General features: G+C 43.9%; 1 protein-coding gene across 7 annotated transcripts in view; it reads right to left on the bottom strand.

Moving 5' to 3' along the window:
* The window catches only part of CELF6 (CUGBP Elav-like family member 6), a 435,439-nt gene extending 417,346 nt beyond the window's left edge, over nucleotides 1-18,093 (bottom strand). For 3 of the 7 annotated variants that reach the window (XM_069222258.1, XM_069222260.1, XM_069222262.1), the window contains exon 1: nucleotides 17,735-18,091. In XM_069222258.1, coding sequence (XP_069078359.1) covers nucleotides 17,735-17,957 — 223 coding nt within the window. In that variant the 5' untranslated portion in view covers nucleotides 17,958-18,091. Of the gene's footprint in view, nucleotides 1-17,734 lie in introns of all 7 variants that reach the window. The other 4 variants (XM_069222259.1, XM_069222261.1, XM_069222263.1 and 1 more) reach the window with 2 other exon arrangements.
* Nucleotides 18,094-19,079: the final 986 nt, after the last annotated feature.

Raw genomic sequence — 19,079 nt, 5'->3', positions numbered from 1 at the left:
CAGTCCTTGGGAGACAAAATGGGCTACGACCCAGTGCGTCTTTATTCAACGCATGGAGAGATGGTGAGTATAAAGGTAAGGGCCAGACCTTCACTCATGGAAACACAGACAACCACCGGCATCACATTTACAATCCCGGAATGCATTATTTCTCACAGCATGTATGTTGTGTATATTCACTTGCTGGTGTCTGAACATAAACTCTGCAGTGATATTAAATGCAAATAGTGGTTTTTTGCAGCTGCTTCTTCAAGTGTAATGGTGAAAGCAAAGAGATGTCCAACTGTGTATGTGGTTTTTACAACAAGGAAAGTGTGTAAATTGATTGCACCACAAACTTAACTTCATTTTGGATGCTGTAATAATATAAAAAGTCTTTTAACACAGCGAATATTGAGAACATAATTTTGTTTTTATTTCTACCTGGGAGGGGAGACTCCTCTGCAGTGGTGCAGGGGCATCACCCCCCCCCCCCCCACTCCCGGCTGGGCCAGCAGATAAAAATAAAACAATAGCTTGCTGTTGTTTTATTTTTCATCATAATCTTTCATCTGCTGGCTCAGTCAGCAGGTGCAGAGAGGGGCGGGGCAGGGCTGGGCCACAGGAGGTTTGAAGGGGGGAGAAAGGGAGAGTGCACTAAGTGCCCATGTGTGTTTGGCTGGCCGTCTGAGGCCGGCCAAACACACATGCGTACTTAGATTTCTCCAACCAGGCCAAACACGCATGTGCACTTAGGTTTCTCCAACCCGGCTGCATACACAGCCGGGCTGGAGAAACAGCATAGACCCCAGGCATGTGTCTGAGCGGCAGTTACTACCGCTCAGACCAATCCTGACGCTGCTGACATGCTATATTTAGCATGTAAGGAGCGCCAGGATAGCTTGGGAGCCTGTGCTGGTGTCCATTCTAATGTGCATACTCAGTCTCATTCACTCTATAAAACACACACTCCGATCTTCCTCTGTACCCATTCACATTCTGTAACTCCCTCAATGACATGCGAATATAGTCCCTTTTTTTTTCAAAGTAAAGTGACAGCAGAGCTGACCTAGGAACCAAAATCAACCCTGGTAAAATTTTTCAAATCAGCCTTACAGTGCAAGAAACCACAACCTAAACAGGGTACGGGGGCTTTCATGTTTGGGTCATGGCAGTACATCCAGCAGTCAAAGCAGCTTCCTAGCTGAAGTCCACTGGAAAAATGTCAGGGCGGCATTAAAGCCAATCTGAGTCTGACTTACTGTGACAGGGAATTCGTGAAGCAGGAATCAGTGATTTTTCAAGTTACTTTGATTGTACTAATGTAGTAATGTGGGATTTGAGTAATCCATATATGTTAAAGGTATATTTACTAGTACAACTGATCAATAAAGAGGGAAGATAAAGTTATACGCATAGTCACAAAACATGACCTGTACATTTTAACTTCCAGGGGGAGTTTTGGGTTGGACTACAGACGATGATTCTGAAGACAATGACACCAAACCATACATGCGTGCAGAGCTGTCTTTGTGCACCTTTTCACATTTGGAGGAAATCCGTTCTTTGTTTTTCTGGGTTTTTTAAGGGCAAAAGTGTCTGAAGTTCTATTTGCAGGCTTCTTACTTTTACGAAAGGACTGTAAATCTGTTTAGCTCTTCAGAGCAAAACATTGCACTTGCCAGCCAGTGTGTAATGCTGCAGGGACCTTGACCTGGAACTGGGACATTAAACGGCAGTGTTGTCACACCCCACTCTCAAGGAGGGCTAGGACGAACTCAAGATGGATGGAAAGTTCAATTCTCAGTCATATAAAATGGCTCCTATCAGCCACAGGTTCCTAGAAAAAAGATGTTCTTCTTTCACGGCAAACTAAAGTTAAGCTTACAATAATGCAACGTTAGCCTTTATTCCTAAACAAACACTGTGCTGGTACTAATATGCACTGCACACAATGCAATATCATGTAGCCAGTGGCAGAAGGTACTGGTAAACACTGGTACTGAATGCAGTCAAATAAAAAAACATTTCTGTATTGCTTATAATTATGGTCCTTTATGACAAATCTGCACTAATTCCCCAGAACCACAATATGTGCTCTCAAGTTTTATTTTGAAAGTTGTTAGTGGTGAAGGTGGCAATAGATGCGGGGGTGGTCTCCAAAGCTTCATTTTTTTAGGAAGGTAAACAAGCATTTGCAATGCAATAGGTCTCACATGTGCACAGTTGTAAATGCATAACTGACTTTTCTTGCCATGTAAAGTGGTCAACCATGTGCATAATGTTGTCCTCTCTGCCACAAACGTCTAGTGGCCCTGCATATAACGAAAGCCATTTACCTTCTTCCTCTGTCTGCAGCAAAAAAAATGAATATTGCCATTATTTATTTTATTGTTTTATATTATTATTTTGGGGTCCCCCCAATCTAGTGCGGGGAGACAGGGATGACTGAGTCAGAAATAGCACATTGTGCGGTGTGTTATGGGAAAAAATGTTTTGTAAAAGAAATGGCCCGCAAACAATTATGGAGTGAGTTTCCAAGTGCAGCAAATATTGTAGTGTCTTGACTGTCATGCCCAGATCAGCCTCTAGAGGACACCTTAATAAAAATAGCATTTGTAAGAAACATGATCATATAACCAAATTTTCAGCCCCTAGAGAGCACAGCGACTTGAAAACAGAATAGCAGAAAGTAATGCAGTGTAATCATATATGTAGCCCCTAGAGGGCGTAGTGCCTTACACATTTTGAGGCCTAGCAGCCTACTGCAATACTATGACAAAGACGGCCCTTAAAATACAAACTACTCTCTGCTGTAAAGCAAAAGTTCTAGCCATGAAAGAGCTTTAAAAGAGATTGAATGGTGGGAGAGGTTATTATTTAGAGATGACCTAGACAGGAAGAGAGTGTCACTTGGAACGTTCTGAATGTGGTCCTATTGTCCGAGGACCGTCACAGGCTGAGTTATCAGCAAAAACATTTTACAATGAAATGCCCCGCAAAGCATTAGAGGGCGAGTTTCCCCAAGCGCAGCGAATATTGTAATATCTTGACTATAATGCTCAGAACAGTCCCTAGAGGACACCATAACAAAAATAGCATTTGTAAAAAACATGGTCATGTAACCATATAGCCAGCCCCTAAAAGGCCTAACGATAGGAAAACAGATTGACAGAAAATAATGCAGTATCATTATATATGTAGCCCCTAAAGGGTGCAGTGTCTTGCACATTTTGAGGCCTAATAGCCCTACTGCAATACTATTACAAAGGAAGCCCTTAAAATACAAGCTACTCGCAGCTGTAAAACAAAGGTTCCAGCCATGAGAGAGCTTTAAAAGACATTGAATGGTGGGAAAGGTTACTAATTTGGCCACCCCACAACCTAGTGTGGGGACGCAGTGATGGTGGTTCTATTGTCCTAAGACCACCACAGGCTGAGTTATGGGCACAAAAAGGTTTGTAAAAGAAATGTCTGCAGAGCATTATGGGGCGAGTTTCCCCGAGTGCAGTGAGTGTTGCAGTATGGGCTCTCCCGCTGTGCCAGGAGAGCCACGTTGAGGATTTCTGTGTTTTTTACAGTCGTAACTGCTCCAGTTTGTATATTTGCAACTGCTAAACTTATGATAATCATGTAAAGCGCTCCTTAGATCGAGTTCACGCTATATGAAACTTCACTGTTATGTAAAGCGTGCCTCCAGTCAAGTTCGCACTATATGAAACTTCTCTGATTGAATTTGCTCTCTATAAACCTTTTAAAAAAATATGAAATACATGTGAAATAAATAAAAAAGAAACAGAAGCATGCCCAAAACACAGACGAGGAAGAAACAATGTGTGGCCACGCAGTGGGAAGCAACGAGGCAAAAGAAAAAAATAGTGTGCCACACTCAGGTATCTTGCTGATCATGCACTAATCCATGTAATAGTGTCAGTCTCCAAGGTGGTAACAAAGCAGCCTCAAGGCGGGACAAACATAAAGCATTTCCCTACGAATTTTGAAAGACAGGCCCAGGAACAAATGAAAGTGATGGGCGTGAGATGGGCGTAGTTAAAGCCCACAGAATAGATTACAGTAGGTCGAAAAGAGCAGCACTCGCACGCTACTATGCTCGACTTGAAAAGGAATTAATGATAATTAGGACACACAAAAATGCACCCGAGGACCATCTGCAGTTTGTACCGTAGATGGGGGAAAGACCAAAGGACATGGTCGATGGTCACTCACTGTGTTCAGCTCCCGCAGGACGAAGCCAGAGGCCGTGTTGAGTAAGTATTGGGGGCATGCTAGGTACTTGGCACAATGTAAGGCCAGTATTGGGGGTGAAGATAATGCACACAGAGCTTGATCACAGATTATACCCTGCATGCAAGACCCATTGAGTAGAGCCAAAGGCTGTGACCATCAGGTACTTGGACATGGTTTTGGGATTGTGGATACATCATGTTTTGAGTAGCTGCTGAGTCTGGGCTAAGGCTGTGTCTGATGGGTACTTGGGCCAGTGGCAATGGCCTGCATAAAGTATATAAGTGCAATTAGTTTTAAAACACGTAGAACTATCCCAAATTAAACAAGATTGTGGTAAGACACAAAAGATCAGTCACTTCTAAATATTATTTAGACAATCTCAGAAATTCCCAAAGAAACTTAAGTTGAAGAAACATTATAGGTATGATGCAAATCCTAAAATCCTAGAATCTCATTGGTTGTGTTGAGCTACATAGCCAAAGTTCTCCCATGCTGTGCTTAGCACAATACATAAAATCACTCATGTCCCATTATATGACATGACAAGCCACTACCACTAATCGATAATGGGTGCCCTCACTTCAATATTATATTGACAAGAAAGGCTGTAATGCAACTAATCATTACTAGGCCTTCATGCAGCAATTATATAACAAGGGGCGATTCTACCATTACCTTGACAGTTAATACATGATGTCACAGCAAATGTAGGTAGGAAAAAGGCTGTACCTTAACAATATTATCTGTATATTTTTAATATTTAGGCTTCATTATAGAGCTACTTAGGTGTAAAATGACATGATTTAAAACAGAACGAACCACCCTAGACCCGTAATGTGGTTCTTGGAATATACCTCAACAGTATTTAAAGGTACTGGATCGATCCAAAAGTATATGATAGCACATTTTGGGTATATATCGACACCATTTGGGTAATTAAGCGCTTTAGGAGAACAGGACAAGATTGTTGGTATATGTGATACCATGTAGATCATGTAATGGAATTTTATCACCTATAATTATCTTCAGGGCATCTGAAACTGGTCAGTCATACTACTGTGTAGACTCTGCATCTAAAACAACTTCAAGGGTGCCCAGTAATGGTCAGTGAGGCTGTGATCTCGGTTATCGATTTAAAGTAACTAAGGTGAAACTTAGATTCAGGTATGAGTCTTCGAGAACAACTTCTCTATTTAATACTACTGCATAGGACTGTTACATTACACTCCTGTATAATCAAGACATCTGTTAATTGTCATCTCATTGCCGTTTTGCCCAGTGTTTCTGCAACCGTGTTATGTACATTATCACTGGGAAACATCTCGTAACTGGTATATGTCACTTGTTTTTAGATTGTACGCGTAATATCCCTTCACCTGCAGTCCATATACTTGTAAATGTGTGCATACAAACAATATGCATATACATCATCAATCTTGATTTGTCTTTGTTCAGAATAAGATCTTGCGTATTGCATTCTAACGAAGAAGACTACTGAGGATAGACCAAGAGGAACTAATCAGCATTAAATAGGTTGGAAAAGCAATAGCATGTAGACCTTCCAGGTTCGTAGGGACAGGGAGTTTCATATTTCTTTAGGGAAAGCACATAGGCACAATAATCCACCCTTATTAAGGCACACATGCATTGTGCATGTACTTTTTTAGGATGTACCTTGGAGTTAGGAGTAGAAACACACAAATACGAAACTAGCATAATGAAAATGTTTGAGACTTTTTCTTTAACTAGCAAACGTCTGACAGGCAGCAGAGGGGGACTGAAAGGGCATCCACAGTTGCAGTCCAGCACTCTCTGCGGTTAGTTGCTCTGGCCCGACTGAAACATGGGACCATAGGAAGAAGTACATTCCTAGCTCTGAGGAATGTAGCATAATGAGATATCAGATTGAACAGGAAGTCAGGGCCAGTCTCACTGAACGCCCCATGGATCAAGCAGTGAGTCTTCATTTGTATTCATCCTTCACAGGCAACCAGTGCAAGACTTAACAAGCTGCTGAGACGTGATCTCTGCCCCTCCGGTCATAGACAGGCACACAGCTAGCTTCCGAAGCTTCTACAGTTTATTAAAGATATTAGCTGGAAGACCAAAATAGTCTTGAGTTGCAATACTCTATATGAGTCATCACCAGGGCTAATGGAATTTTGTGACAGGGAAAACCAAATTATACAACAGGGTTGTTTAAATTGTTCAGCTCGATAAGGCAAATTATGCAATTTCAGCACATTTTGTGACATTGTTATTGCATTATTTTGTCTTTTTTTACACATTTTACCACTGTCTGGTCAAACGTTTCACCACATTAGAAACAGTTTGACACTCAAATACAACAAAAGGCAGTTGAAAGGTGACAACTCTAGTTTTGTAAAGGGCCTTCCCCTATGCAGCAACACATGTCACTGTGTTTTAGTAGCTCTTCATCTGTTTCAGCTCGAAACACATTTTTTGGTAAAATCTGCAAACTATGCAGCAGATGATGGATTACGTCGCAAATGCTGCAATTTCATAAGTATGCGTAAAATGCCACAGCCAAAGATTCACATAATTCCAGTAACTCTGCACATCATACAGGCCCCATCCATAAGCCACATAAAGCCTTTCAAATAAACCTTCTGAATTTCACGGTTGAATAAAACAGGACACATGACATGGACAAGAACCCGGCTCCTTTTCACAAAGACCTGCATCCAGGCAACGTTTCAGGTCCCGCCAGTAGAGTAGCTGCCTAACTAGTAGAACTTAACCCCTGATTTGCTCTCAAACAATCTCACAGACTACCAATGGTGTTGAAGGATTCGAAGGATCAAATACATTCTGTGAGCCTATCAGTATGTCTGAAAGCCAAAACATGTTTCCAGTTTGCCCGGGAGTCCAACATAAATATTGAAAAGCACATGAGAAGGGTGAGAGCCCTATGGAAGTCTGCAGCTCAGCTTCATATCTGTAGGGTGCATGGGAGGCAGAGTGACCACTTGTGATCTATCCGACGAGAAGCAATGGAACTTTTGCAGGACAGATCTGGAAACGCATGGAGTTGGTTAGTAGCACTTTAATGCTTCATCCTAATTTTTAATACGTATGCATTTAAAACTTCCCTTTTCAAGAAATAAAAATTCACATATTGAGCGCTGTGATTAAAACATCTTAAGAGTACCTTGAATGATATTCCAGAATTCTGACATGACAATTAAAGTCGCAATTTTAGTTAAGAGGTACATTATTGTCTATATTATTAAATCCTGTCATCCTCCTTGTTGACAACCTACCTCAACCATCTCCTAGGAACTCTTTCCTCATCAAGTCATTAACTACACTCCCTAAAAACCGCTCTCTGACATTGTTACATTTGGACCAACCTTATTCCTCACCTCTTCTTCCATGTGCCCCCACCTTACTTCAACAAGGTAGAGCTAATTCTCCATTCATTTGTTCATTTCTGCACCTCTCTGATCCAGCCCAGCCTGCCATCACACTGGCTCTCCAGAGGCTCAAAGGCATATACTTTTCATGGCAGAGGTTAGTAGTGAAGATGTCAGGATTTACCCAGAAACAAAGTGTTCCAGTAAAACATGATGAGTGTTTTTAACCATTTAAAGCTTAAGAAAGTAAGCAAGCATTTTGTTCGTTTTTGCAGTGACTGAGTATGATAATCAGTGAGGTATAATATCATACCCCATTTTATTTAGGTTGTCTTCCTTTAATTTATTTTTACCTCTTCACTTTTTTAAAAATAATCATCCTTTCCATTTTTTCTGTGTTTTTAGATTTTCCCATGTGTATTAGCATGTATTGCTATTTATTCCTCTGAATATTTTGGAAACTGCCCTGAGGTTAGAACACAAATCATTCATTTTTTTTTTTTTTAAATACATGAAATAATGCTATTCACTTCTAACTAGATCCTAGACTATGTAATATAGGTGGTCGAGCCAACCAATCAACGGGGAGAGCCGAGCCAGGGTCTGGCTGGCTATATGAGCCTGTGTACGAGGCGAGCCCTGAAAATAGTTAGAACAAGCATATGTTCACATACATTTGTAGTACTACGCTAATATGCACCTGTGAGTGTAGTGTTTTGGTAGATGTGGCTGCTTAATTTACTAAAAAAACAACAAGCATCCACATACAAATGCATATCTAAGAATTAAATAAATTGTTGCTCCGCGCCTCCCGGTGGCGCAGTTGGATTGGGTTGCGGAGGGAGCTGAGGTCCGATTTCCGTGCTGCGGGGCCCACCGCGCTCCTTTTTTTCGGCTGCAGATTGTCCTTGCCACTGCGGCGAGGACGGAGCCCTAAATTGGGTTTCTGTCCTCGCCACGCATTTTGCATGGTGTACAGACTTCAGTTAGGTCCTTGGGCACCCCCCCCCGGGCTCTTTCTTACCTGGCGTCTTCTTGGTTCTTCTTTTCTCCTTCTCTTCCTGGGGGAAGCCATCTTTGGCTATCCCATCATACTTTTCTCTCCTCTGGTTCCCTGAATGCATCTATTCCTTTCTTCCTGTGGCGTTTTTTCCTATCTGTCCTATTACTCTTTCCCCAATTCAAGATGGCAGTCTTTCCTTTTCCTGTTTCTTGCTTCCTGTTTAGGGGTATATAAGGGCCTTGATTTCCTTTCTCCTTGCGTTGCAACACTTCTCTGTGGTGATTACGCTCCTGCTGTTTTTCTCTCCGATTTCCAGTTTTTCTTCTCTTGTTTTTTCCTGTTTTTTCTTGCATTAGTCCTGATTCAAGACTTTGATTTTTTCTTGTGTCTTCCTTCTTCCAGGGACTTCCCATCTGAAGGTTTTTCCCTTTGGGGTTTTTCCTCAGGCACTCCTTCTGGAAGGCATGGACTGTATTGGTGTCCACTGTCAACAGCACCGTGGCTACCAGAAAGGGTCGCCCCTACCTCGGCCAGACCCGGACCTGCAAGAACTGAGGTTGCACTCCATCTCCCTCTGGTCTGGACGGTAAGCCTAAACCAAAGCTTGACATAAATATGAAAATATACCATCTTATGGTTTCATTTTTTCTCAAAACACAAAATAAATATGGATAAATACCAATAAGATAATATTGATAAATACAGATGGAAATTTTTAAAAAAACAATACCATAAAACCGGGAGCCCTAATAACAATTATGCTTTAGGGGCATCATAGTCACACAAGTAAAGTGGGGAGGCTATGAGGCTCCAGAGACACTTCTGCTGAACACATCTGTGGGGGCAGGGGATGCAGGTGAAGAGGTTATTTGTAGAGGACTTTGACTTTGAGAGCCTGCCCCCTCCACAATAACCAAACTAGTCTCGGAGGACATGGTTCTACGATTTCTGAGGGACCCCAGTGGGCCTGAATGGTTAGTAAAGGACCCCTCAAGCAACCCTTTCCCCTCCTCGAGGTGTGCAGTGTTGCCTATCAAGCACACAGTCCTCACTCACTAGAGGGCTTTTAGGTAGTTATCCTATTGTCCCTCCTCGCTGTTATCAGGGCAACTGGACCTTTTCCATTCTCTCCACAGTAGGTGTGCAGAAGGAGACCATAGGATAGAAGCTGCCTGCAGATTCATGAAGTCAATTGTAATGGCACAAGTGATAAAGCTGAACCTAGATATAGGTCAGGATTACCAAAGGCAGATTTCCCGGTCATGGAAGTAACTTGCCGGTTGGTGGGTTTAGCTGGGTGTCTAGTGGTGGACCCTGGTGACAGACCAGACAAATCATCTGTATAACTAGTGAAACTCCCCCTGAGTTTACTGAATCTTCTAGGAGATTTGGCTGTGGTCATCTACAAGCAATTTGATCTGAAATACTGCAATTTATAGATTTTTTCCCTTTTTTGTATGGTGATTTTTTTTAATCCACTGTGGTCTGAAACCTGCATACTACCTCAACCCTCATGCTCTTCTGATGAGAAATGCAATATTTTGCTTCATGTGTTCAGAACACTGATAAGAGAAAGGATGATCAAGACAGGCCAGGTCTGCTGCTGACTACATGTAGTTCAGGGTTTTGGTGGAAAGAGTCCCATTGTCAAATGTCTAGTACTCAAGAACTGTTGCCTCCAGGCAGCAGAGAGTCAAATTAGGATGCACTGAAATGGAACGCATGCTCTTTCCAGAGCCATAGTTCTAAAATGGAGTGGCTCTCCTAACCAACATAAATACAGGATATCCCATGAGCAAGAGCATCTGAAAGGAACCTCTTCTGGATGAAAAATACATAGTTCACAATTTTTAATCTAAGGCAGCAAAGGTTACTCAAATTACTAGGTAGATATAATTGTCATTGAAACTAAGGAATGTGCTATTCACTTGTGATAGTACCTTTCTAATTTATATTTGGTAGCTGCGAGGAGTAGATCTGTATGACAGGTCCCTGCCTGGGTGATCTGAAAGGAATCTAGTGTGCCTACCCCTGGACAGCCATTTGCATTTATAAGGAGGTGCGGTAAACCGTATCTTTCCTATTCCTGAACCCACAAAATCCTTAAAAATCCTTCCTACTCCAAACTTTAAATCCTCCTTATTTAGATTACTTAACCAATATATCACTTTAAAAATACTTGCCTGCATGGTAAAGTATTAAGTGGTACCAAAAAAAGCCCTTTGTGGCCCAGCATGGTAAAGGCATGTGTGGTAACATCCTACGGCTTGAGCACCATGGGGTCAAGGCTATATACTATCTCAGGTATACACATGAACACATACAAAGCGACAACAGGAGTACCTTTAGTCTAGTATTTTTTATATTAGGTCACATATGTTCTGTTGGATAAGTCATGTCAAGGAAATAACATCGGAAATAAAGGAAGCATTTGGCTTTCAAGTGATTCTGAAATACTTGAGTAACAACGTGCAACCAGTTGGTCTGCTGAACAATAGACATTATTCAATGTACACAAGAGCAGTTCCACAAATGTAAGCAATGTTTATTCGTTTTAGGCACTCTCGCTAAACCAACAAAAGCCACGAGATTGAGAACCACCTTGTCTTTGCTTCCCAAAAAAGCACTCATTTTTAGATGTTTTCCGAGTGACTAGGCTATAGCCCTGTAGGAAAAATATGATGTGATATATCGATTTATCACACTCCTATTTTACGTCACCCATGGGTATTCACAGTACACTATGGGTTTCGCATAAGACATTGTCACTTTAAAAAAATCTTATCAAAAGTATTATTACATGAACCTCGCTCATTCTCTGTCTATGCCAAGTTGTATCTAAGAGGAGTATGACAAATCCACTGCACTTGTATCAACAATAGAAAATGTGTAAAAGAAAGATCAACAGAGCTACAACTTAGCAAATGGCATGCAAAACTCGAAAAATGCAGTTCTTTGAACCGACAACTGAAGTTCTTAGGATATTTAAAAAAGTACCAAAAGATTTCAATATAGGTTATTTCTCGGTCAAGGCTATCCTCTCCCCAAATCCTCAGAAATGCACCAGTTTAGCACATTTTCATTATATAATTATGCAGGGATTCCAAAGAGTGTGTCAGCTCCCAACTTTTGAGTAAGAACATTTAATTTATATAAGATATAAAAGTGAAAAAAATCTTTCAGACTTTGAAAGAAACCCTTGCTACTGCAGGCCTCGGCCATTCAGATTGGACAGTCTTTGTTAGAAGCTAATGTTTTCAAGTCACCATATGCAGCACCAGATCACCATTAATGGAAAAACTAAAAAGCAGGACCTACTCTACCAACAAAGGTTCTAGTGCTGAATGCCTGCCTGCAGGTTTTTCAATGACATATGAAAGAATGCAGTGCGCTATAAACCTTCAGTCGAATGTTCTTCACCAGTACAGCTCTGCCTGAAAATTGTTTTGTTTGAGGAAGCCTGGAATCAATATGTGACTAGGGCATGAAACCCCAGAGGGGTGATAATTGTGGGTCCAGCTTTGTACATATATCAGGTTTTTCTCTCACAGGCTCTGTGGATCAGAGTCAAGATTTTAAAGTCATTATGCTCTTTCATCAGGATTGCGGTGAGTCTAGAGCCAGTCATCCATGATCTCTGGGCATGTACCACATGTAAATCTTTAATGTGTAATCATTGCAGTTTATGAATGGAAATGTAGGTGGTCTGGAACAACCGGTGTAGCCCAAAGCAGAAAGGTTATAAAGCTATTAGAACATTCCACTCTCGAGGGGTAGAATGTTCCTAATTAAAAAGTGAGAAACAGAAAAACAAACATTGGAATGGTGTAGCAGAAGGCTCATACCAGCCATTAAAGGCCCAGAGCTACTTCTTCTTCTTCAGTGGAGCTCTCAGCATTCTTATGTTCTAATATGTATCTTACCATCTTCTTCATTCTGATCAGCTATTCAGCAGGGTGGTCGGCACACAGGGCCTTTCTGTTACATGGCTAGTCATGGTCAAAGTACTCACCACATATGCTTCGAACTCATTACACAAGCCATTTCAGATGTCTTTTTGTGAGAACGCACTCTTTGGTGCAGCACGCTGCCAGAACATGTGCCTAGGTTCTAACAAGAGGACCTGAACTCTGTTCATTTTAATGTCTCTTCCTTTAACCCCACCCCCACCTTTATGTGTGCACATCTTCAAGATATGGGTGAACTGCCCTTGTGGTCTGCCCACATTCAGGTCTATCTGCACTACGTATCTAATGATTTTTTCTAGAATAAGTGCTAAAAAGATTTCTTTCTAATTGCTTTATGCCTTGAAATGACATGTATCACGGTGCATGAACATGTATGTTCTCACACATTCCTGCACCAAATCATTCTTAAAGGCTGCTGCATGTGCACTGCGACATGTATGAAGCATTTCCGTGAACATTATACACCAAGTCCAATGCTTCTTACAAAGGCCACACTATTAACCTACAAACGTCCAACTATACACTAACAAGCATTTGCAATGCAGTAGGTGTCACATTTGTGAGAGTTAGAGCTATTGGCATTGTAAATGGCAATGTCTTTTACCTATGTGTTTTGGTTTGGAGTGCAATGGATGTATGCCAGGTGCCACAGCAACCCTCCTAGGCCAGTTGCTGCCGAAGAGAGGACACAACAAGGCTGCCATCTTGGGAGTGTTTTGTCTTAGTCCTACAGACTGGCTGTGATATTATACACAGGAGTCCAGATGGTGATGGGGAAGCGCTCTGCACCTGTGACAATGATTGTGGGGGGTATTCAAGGTGGGGGCTCTTCAGATAGGAAGCGTGCTATTTGAGCACTGTTTAGGCAGAGCTTCCGGAAGTGGCATCTGCAAGGTCGCAGTAGCTGTAAGGGGACTGTCAAAGCCATGACACCGGTGAATTCTGGTAGGAGGAAGTGATGGAGTTTGCTCCACTTTTGTGCCCTATGATACGCTGCTCCTCTCACTGTGGCACCCTTGTGTTAGCTTCTTTGTGCTACACGGTTAGGAAAATGGCTGCCTCTACTAGCTGAACTCTATTTGAAGAGGCTCAATTTACATCTAAAGGCTAGATGTGATGTTTTTTGCTATCAAGTTTGAGGCCATGAAGTGCTTGTGTCTCGGGTCACGACTCCTTTTCCACCATTTTGAAGACTACACCTTTCGACATCTTCTTGCCTGAACCAACATATGTGAATGGTTGGTGACCCTCCAAAGGTTATCAAGAGCAGATACTGTCGCCTAGTGTTAAGCTCTTCTCAAGTCAGTTGATTAATGTACCTACTGCAGAGGTCTTGACAGAAATAGAATTTCACAGATTACAATCCTGACATAGATTGTTTACCTGTTCATCTCTGCAAGGTCGGTGCAAATTAATTATAGTGATTTTGTTAAGAATGGCACCTGGTTTGCAGTGGTATGAAATGGCAGAACCTGTGTTACCAAGCGCTATATAAAACAAAATGAGTTATTCACAGACTGCCCCTACAAACACCAGACAAAGAACCCTAGGGGAGAGGATGTGGCTTACGGGCCAAAGCTGCCGACTTTGGAGCTGGGCAACAAGGTTCAAGTCTCAGCGCCAGCTCAACATCTTGTGATTCTGGGCAAATCACTTAGGCCCTCATTATGTCAATGGCAGTAATGACCGCCTACCACCGCGGCGACGGCCGCAAAAAACACCGTCGCCGCGGCTACCTACCGTCTGCCATATTATGACCATAGCTGGAATTCCGCCAGAAGTCTGGCAGAAATCTGGCTACAGTCATGGCGGCGGACGGCAGTAAGGTGGCGCTGCTGCCAGCAGCAGCGCCACGCCAGTAGACCACCGCAGACCGTATCATGATCCATGATACGGCCTGGCAGTGTTCTGCTGGCAGACGCTGCTGCTGGCAGCAGGGCCACACCCCGTCTCCTACCTGAGGAGCCCTGCAAGCAGGTAAGTTGGGTGCTCCAACAGGGGAGGGGGCGTTGTGTGTGTGTGTGTGTGTGTGTGGGGTTGTGGGTGTATGCATCCGTGTGTGTGCATGCGGGTGTGTGGCGTGTGGAATGCGTGTGTGCATGAATGGGTGTGAGTGTGCGTGTATGATGTGTTGTGTGAATGCGTGTATGCTTGTATATATGTCGGTGGGTGTGGATGTGTGTGTGAATGTATGTATGCATGTGTGGGTGAATGTGGGTATGAGTGTGTGTATGTATGTGTATGTTGGTGTGTGAATGTGCGTGCATGTCGTGGGGGGGCCAGGAGGGTGAGGGGAGGTGGGGGAAGATTCTGGAGAGGGGGAGGAGAGTGGGGGAGACCCCTATCAGTGTCAGGGAAGGAATTCCCTGGCACCAATAGTGCCTACCACCATAGTTTTTGTGGCAGTAAGAAAGCCACGAAAACCATGGCTGTAGGAGGGGTCATAATCCCGTGGGTGGAACAGTGACAGCTGCCAAGCTGGAGACTGAAGTCTCCAGCCCGGCGGCTGTTACCACCCTGGTGGACAGAGTGGTACATTGGCAGTTTGGCTTGAGCCAAACCGCCAATGTCATATTTTGGGGAAAGGTACCGCCAGCCTGTTGGCAGTACCTTTCTCCAAAATACCGCTGTCCGCCAGGGTTATAATGAGGGCCTTAATGTCTTCTTGCTACCAAAACTGAATGTGTTCTTGTGTAATGTAACCCATGCTCATGTAAAATGCTGTAATACCTATGCATCGAGTTTGTGCTTCATAAAACTGCAAAATAAATAAACAAAATGCTCCAATACCTATGTGTCTAGTTTGAGCTACATAAAACTGCAAAAAAAAAAAAAGACCACTCAGACGTCGCAAAGAAACAGCAAGATGCCTGAAAATGAGGAAGAGGAAGAAACAACATACGACCATGCACGGCTGATCGTGCAATAATCCATGTAACAGGGTTAGTCTCCAAGGCAGTAACAAACCAGCCTCAAGGCGGGACAAACGTAAAGCATTTCCCACCAACATCAGGGGATTTTTGAAAGGCAGGCCCAGGAATCAATGAAAGTGATGGGCGTGAGATAAATTTGGCTAAATCCCACAATAGATTACAACATGTTAAAAAAAAAGCAGCGGTTGCGTGCTTTCGAGCCCCGTCAGGAGAATGGAGCGCTATATAAAAGCTGCCACAAAATAGAATTCGTTTGACCTTATTGTTAGGATGTCTCCATTTGAATGAGAACATTCAGCTTTAGTCACCACTGAAGGACTGCACCATCTTTACAAAGAGAGCCTTGAAAATTCAATGGAAACACTGTAGCAGCAGCTGTGTCTTTATGGGAAGACAACATACTGTGCAGAGAAGACGAGGGAAATCAGCTGTGCTGCCCCCTCGGCAGCTTCTGATTCATTGCACATGTTGCCTATTGTTAAAAGACGTGATTTCACAAACTGTCTCTAAAATATTAAAATCACAGCACTAAGCAGCAAAAGTTTTCGAATTCAAACATAGAGGCCCAATGAAATGTCAGGTCATCTTGCATCGTCATGCGTGCTGTGGGCTAGGCCTTAACTTGCAACTGCATATGTTTTGCATTATACAGATTCACAATATGCACACTCAAGCACATTACATACGAATGAAGTGAATTGCCTCTATGGAGTCCAAATGCGCAGGTATGGACTGAGGCAAATTGCGATAAAGCAATGTATCCACATCACACAACTGCGTTAAAAGGGGTGGTGACTTGAATCTTTTGAGGTAAAATGTCAGCATGATTGTCACTACAGCGCTTCTCATTCACACGCACATTTAGACACACCCAAGGTGCACATACACACACCTACATTCCACACCTAGACCCATTGCCTAGTTAACGTGCCGACGTACACGTCGGTGCACTGAGATGGTATGTCAACACACGGATTGAACCCCTTAATCCCAGGGTCTGCTGTTTAATGACCAATCAGCAGCACTATTAGCGCCTGTTAGCAGCAACATAAAAACGTGTTTTTAGTAATCAGACACATGCACAAACATGGCTCGGTACACTAGCATGCGTTGCACATATGAACGCACAGAGGGGTGCTTTATATTATCACTGCCACACATACCCTGGGTGAATCAAGCAAACATCCCACCCTCCCACTCTTCGACGTCACTTAGACCCCCGGTGTGGCAGCAGCAATGCTGGCTGAGAGGTGCCCAGGGTCACTTGATCAGCACGTGACGTCCCCAGCTGCCATCGGAGTCTGGAGGACCCAGGGGTGCTAATCATTGTCTAAAAGGTCGATCTGCACAAGGCCTCATCCTTTCTGACAGGATCCCAGTCTGCACACCTGCATCCTGTGGGATAAAAAGTGTTTAGAAATGTTTCTTTAAAAACATATCCAGTCTAGGGGCTGCTAAGATGTCCGCTGTGTAAACTCGAAACTTATGTTTTATCCTATCTTACCAATTTATCAAAATGTGTGTGTGAGTGAGAAAATCGACGTATCAGTTTCCATATCAGAAAAACGCGCGTGCAAACAGACACACTCACAACATAAGAAGCTGCATTAAAAACGTGATGTGCCTACTATTAAGTAAACCGACTCACCTAAGTACCTATAACACATGCAGGGTATAGAGACCCGGTTGCGATAAAAAAAAATCAATGGGGCGGAACAAATATCTACGCGCTCACTACAGCGTTTGAGAAAAAGATTATTTCGACTTAAAATAAGTACTTTTTTGCTGAGACATTCTAACAGCTGAAAGATCGCCAGTTTGGGTACCATATCATTCCAGGCGCGCAGAATACGCCCGTTCTCCTAGGAGCGCAGTGAACAGCTCATTTCCTGGAGACCTCAGTGGTGGAGTATTTATTATTGAAGTAATAATATAAATTAATTCAACTTAAAATATGTTTCGTGCGCCATATTTCCTTTAACGGGATATGTGAGGGAGGTTATGCACATTTCAGGGAGAGGTGTATAATTTGCAGGTTTAAGGGTGCATCTGTATCCACGGAGAGGGGGAATCAGCATTACCAAGCGGGGTTGGGAGACCCCCTGGAGTTCAGGGATAGTCCGGTGCGTCCTCCCCGCTGCCCCCTCCTTTGTTTCTCGTGCCCTCTGCAGAACGGAGGGGCGAGGGAGGGCGAGGCGGGCGTGCAGGTGATGCGGGAACACCCACCTTTGTGCATGCCGGTGAACCTGTCCTTCAGCACGGTGAGCTCGTAGATCTTGCCGAACTCCTCGAAGAGCGGCTTCAGGTCCTTCTCCTCCAGGTTGCGCGGGATCTGCCCCACGAAGAGCTTGATGGCATCCTGGTCCTTCATGGGGATGGTGCCCGGCCGGCGCGGGGAGCTGGCCGCGGTGCTGAAGTGCGCGAGCTCTCCGTTGGCCACCGTGGCCATGTTCAGCACCGCCCGGCGTGGACGGCTCCCTCGCGGCTTCCCGTCGGCCCGCCCTTCCCTCCCTCCTGCCTCACCCGCGTCCCTCTTTCCTTCTTCCGCTCTTTCTTCTATGTCTCCAGCAGCTGCTCCCGGGCCTGCTGACGTCAGCCTGCTGCCCCTCTCCGGCTAGGCGTGCGACTCATTTGCATAACGAGGAACGGGCGGCCAATGGGCTGGAAGGGATGGCGGCGGGGGCGGCAACGGGCTCTGGGCGGCAATTACGACGTGGTAGAAGGGTGGTGGACGGGGGAGCGGGCAAGGTCGGGCTGCCATGGCAACCAGGCTGCATCCTCCCCTCCAGGGCCGGGAGAGTCGTGTGGTAGAGCACTCTTTGATGCTGGGGTGATGGGGATGAGGAAACAACTTCAAACGTGCCAGGGGCAGGCTTGGGAGATCTAGGGAGGGTGTGCGCATAATCCCCGATTTTATTGTCGTCTACCACGAACTAGTAATCATATGCATTTCACAATCCAATCTACCGCTCCTTGAGCCAAAATAATACGCATCATACGCGAATCCACACCAGCGCATTTTCCCAAATAATCGACATGTCACGTACTGTGCAGTGCATTCCCTTGAAATACACAGAGCATCAACACCACCCTAGAAAGTATTCACCCCAATAACCTGAGCATCAAGCCCCTGCTGTTGACTATTCTCCAAAACATTGGCTCATCACAGACCCTTGCAGCCCATTCACAGAAGTAACCTGCTCCTCGCACAGCTCCTAATGCTGAACCCCTAAGTAACCTGCACCTCACCACAGACCTTGCCCTAAACAATCGTCGATCACAGACCCTTGCAGTCCATTCCCTCAGCAATCTACCCCCGGCGCAGTCCCCAAAATAATATGTCCTCCACATAGCCCCGTACAACCCTTTCTGAAAATAATATGAAGTTCAAACAACCTCCCCACGCACCATTCATTCCCAAAATATCTGGACATCACTCAGTCCCTTGGAGCAGATAACATGACAGTCTTCACACGTCACAGTCCCCTTCGAGGCCTGTTCCCTAAATAATCCACCAGCCCCTGTACTACTCCCATACATGCCTCAACATAGGCACACTACTTCACATCTA

This window comes from Pleurodeles waltl, chromosome 3_1, assembly GCF_031143425.1.
Source record: "Pleurodeles waltl isolate 20211129_DDA chromosome 3_1, aPleWal1.hap1.20221129, whole genome shotgun sequence".
NCBI lineage: Eukaryota > Metazoa > Chordata > Amphibia > Caudata > Salamandridae > Pleurodeles > Pleurodeles waltl.
Note: the sequence above shows the minus strand (reverse complement) of the source record. Positions and strands in the feature narration are given on the sequence as shown.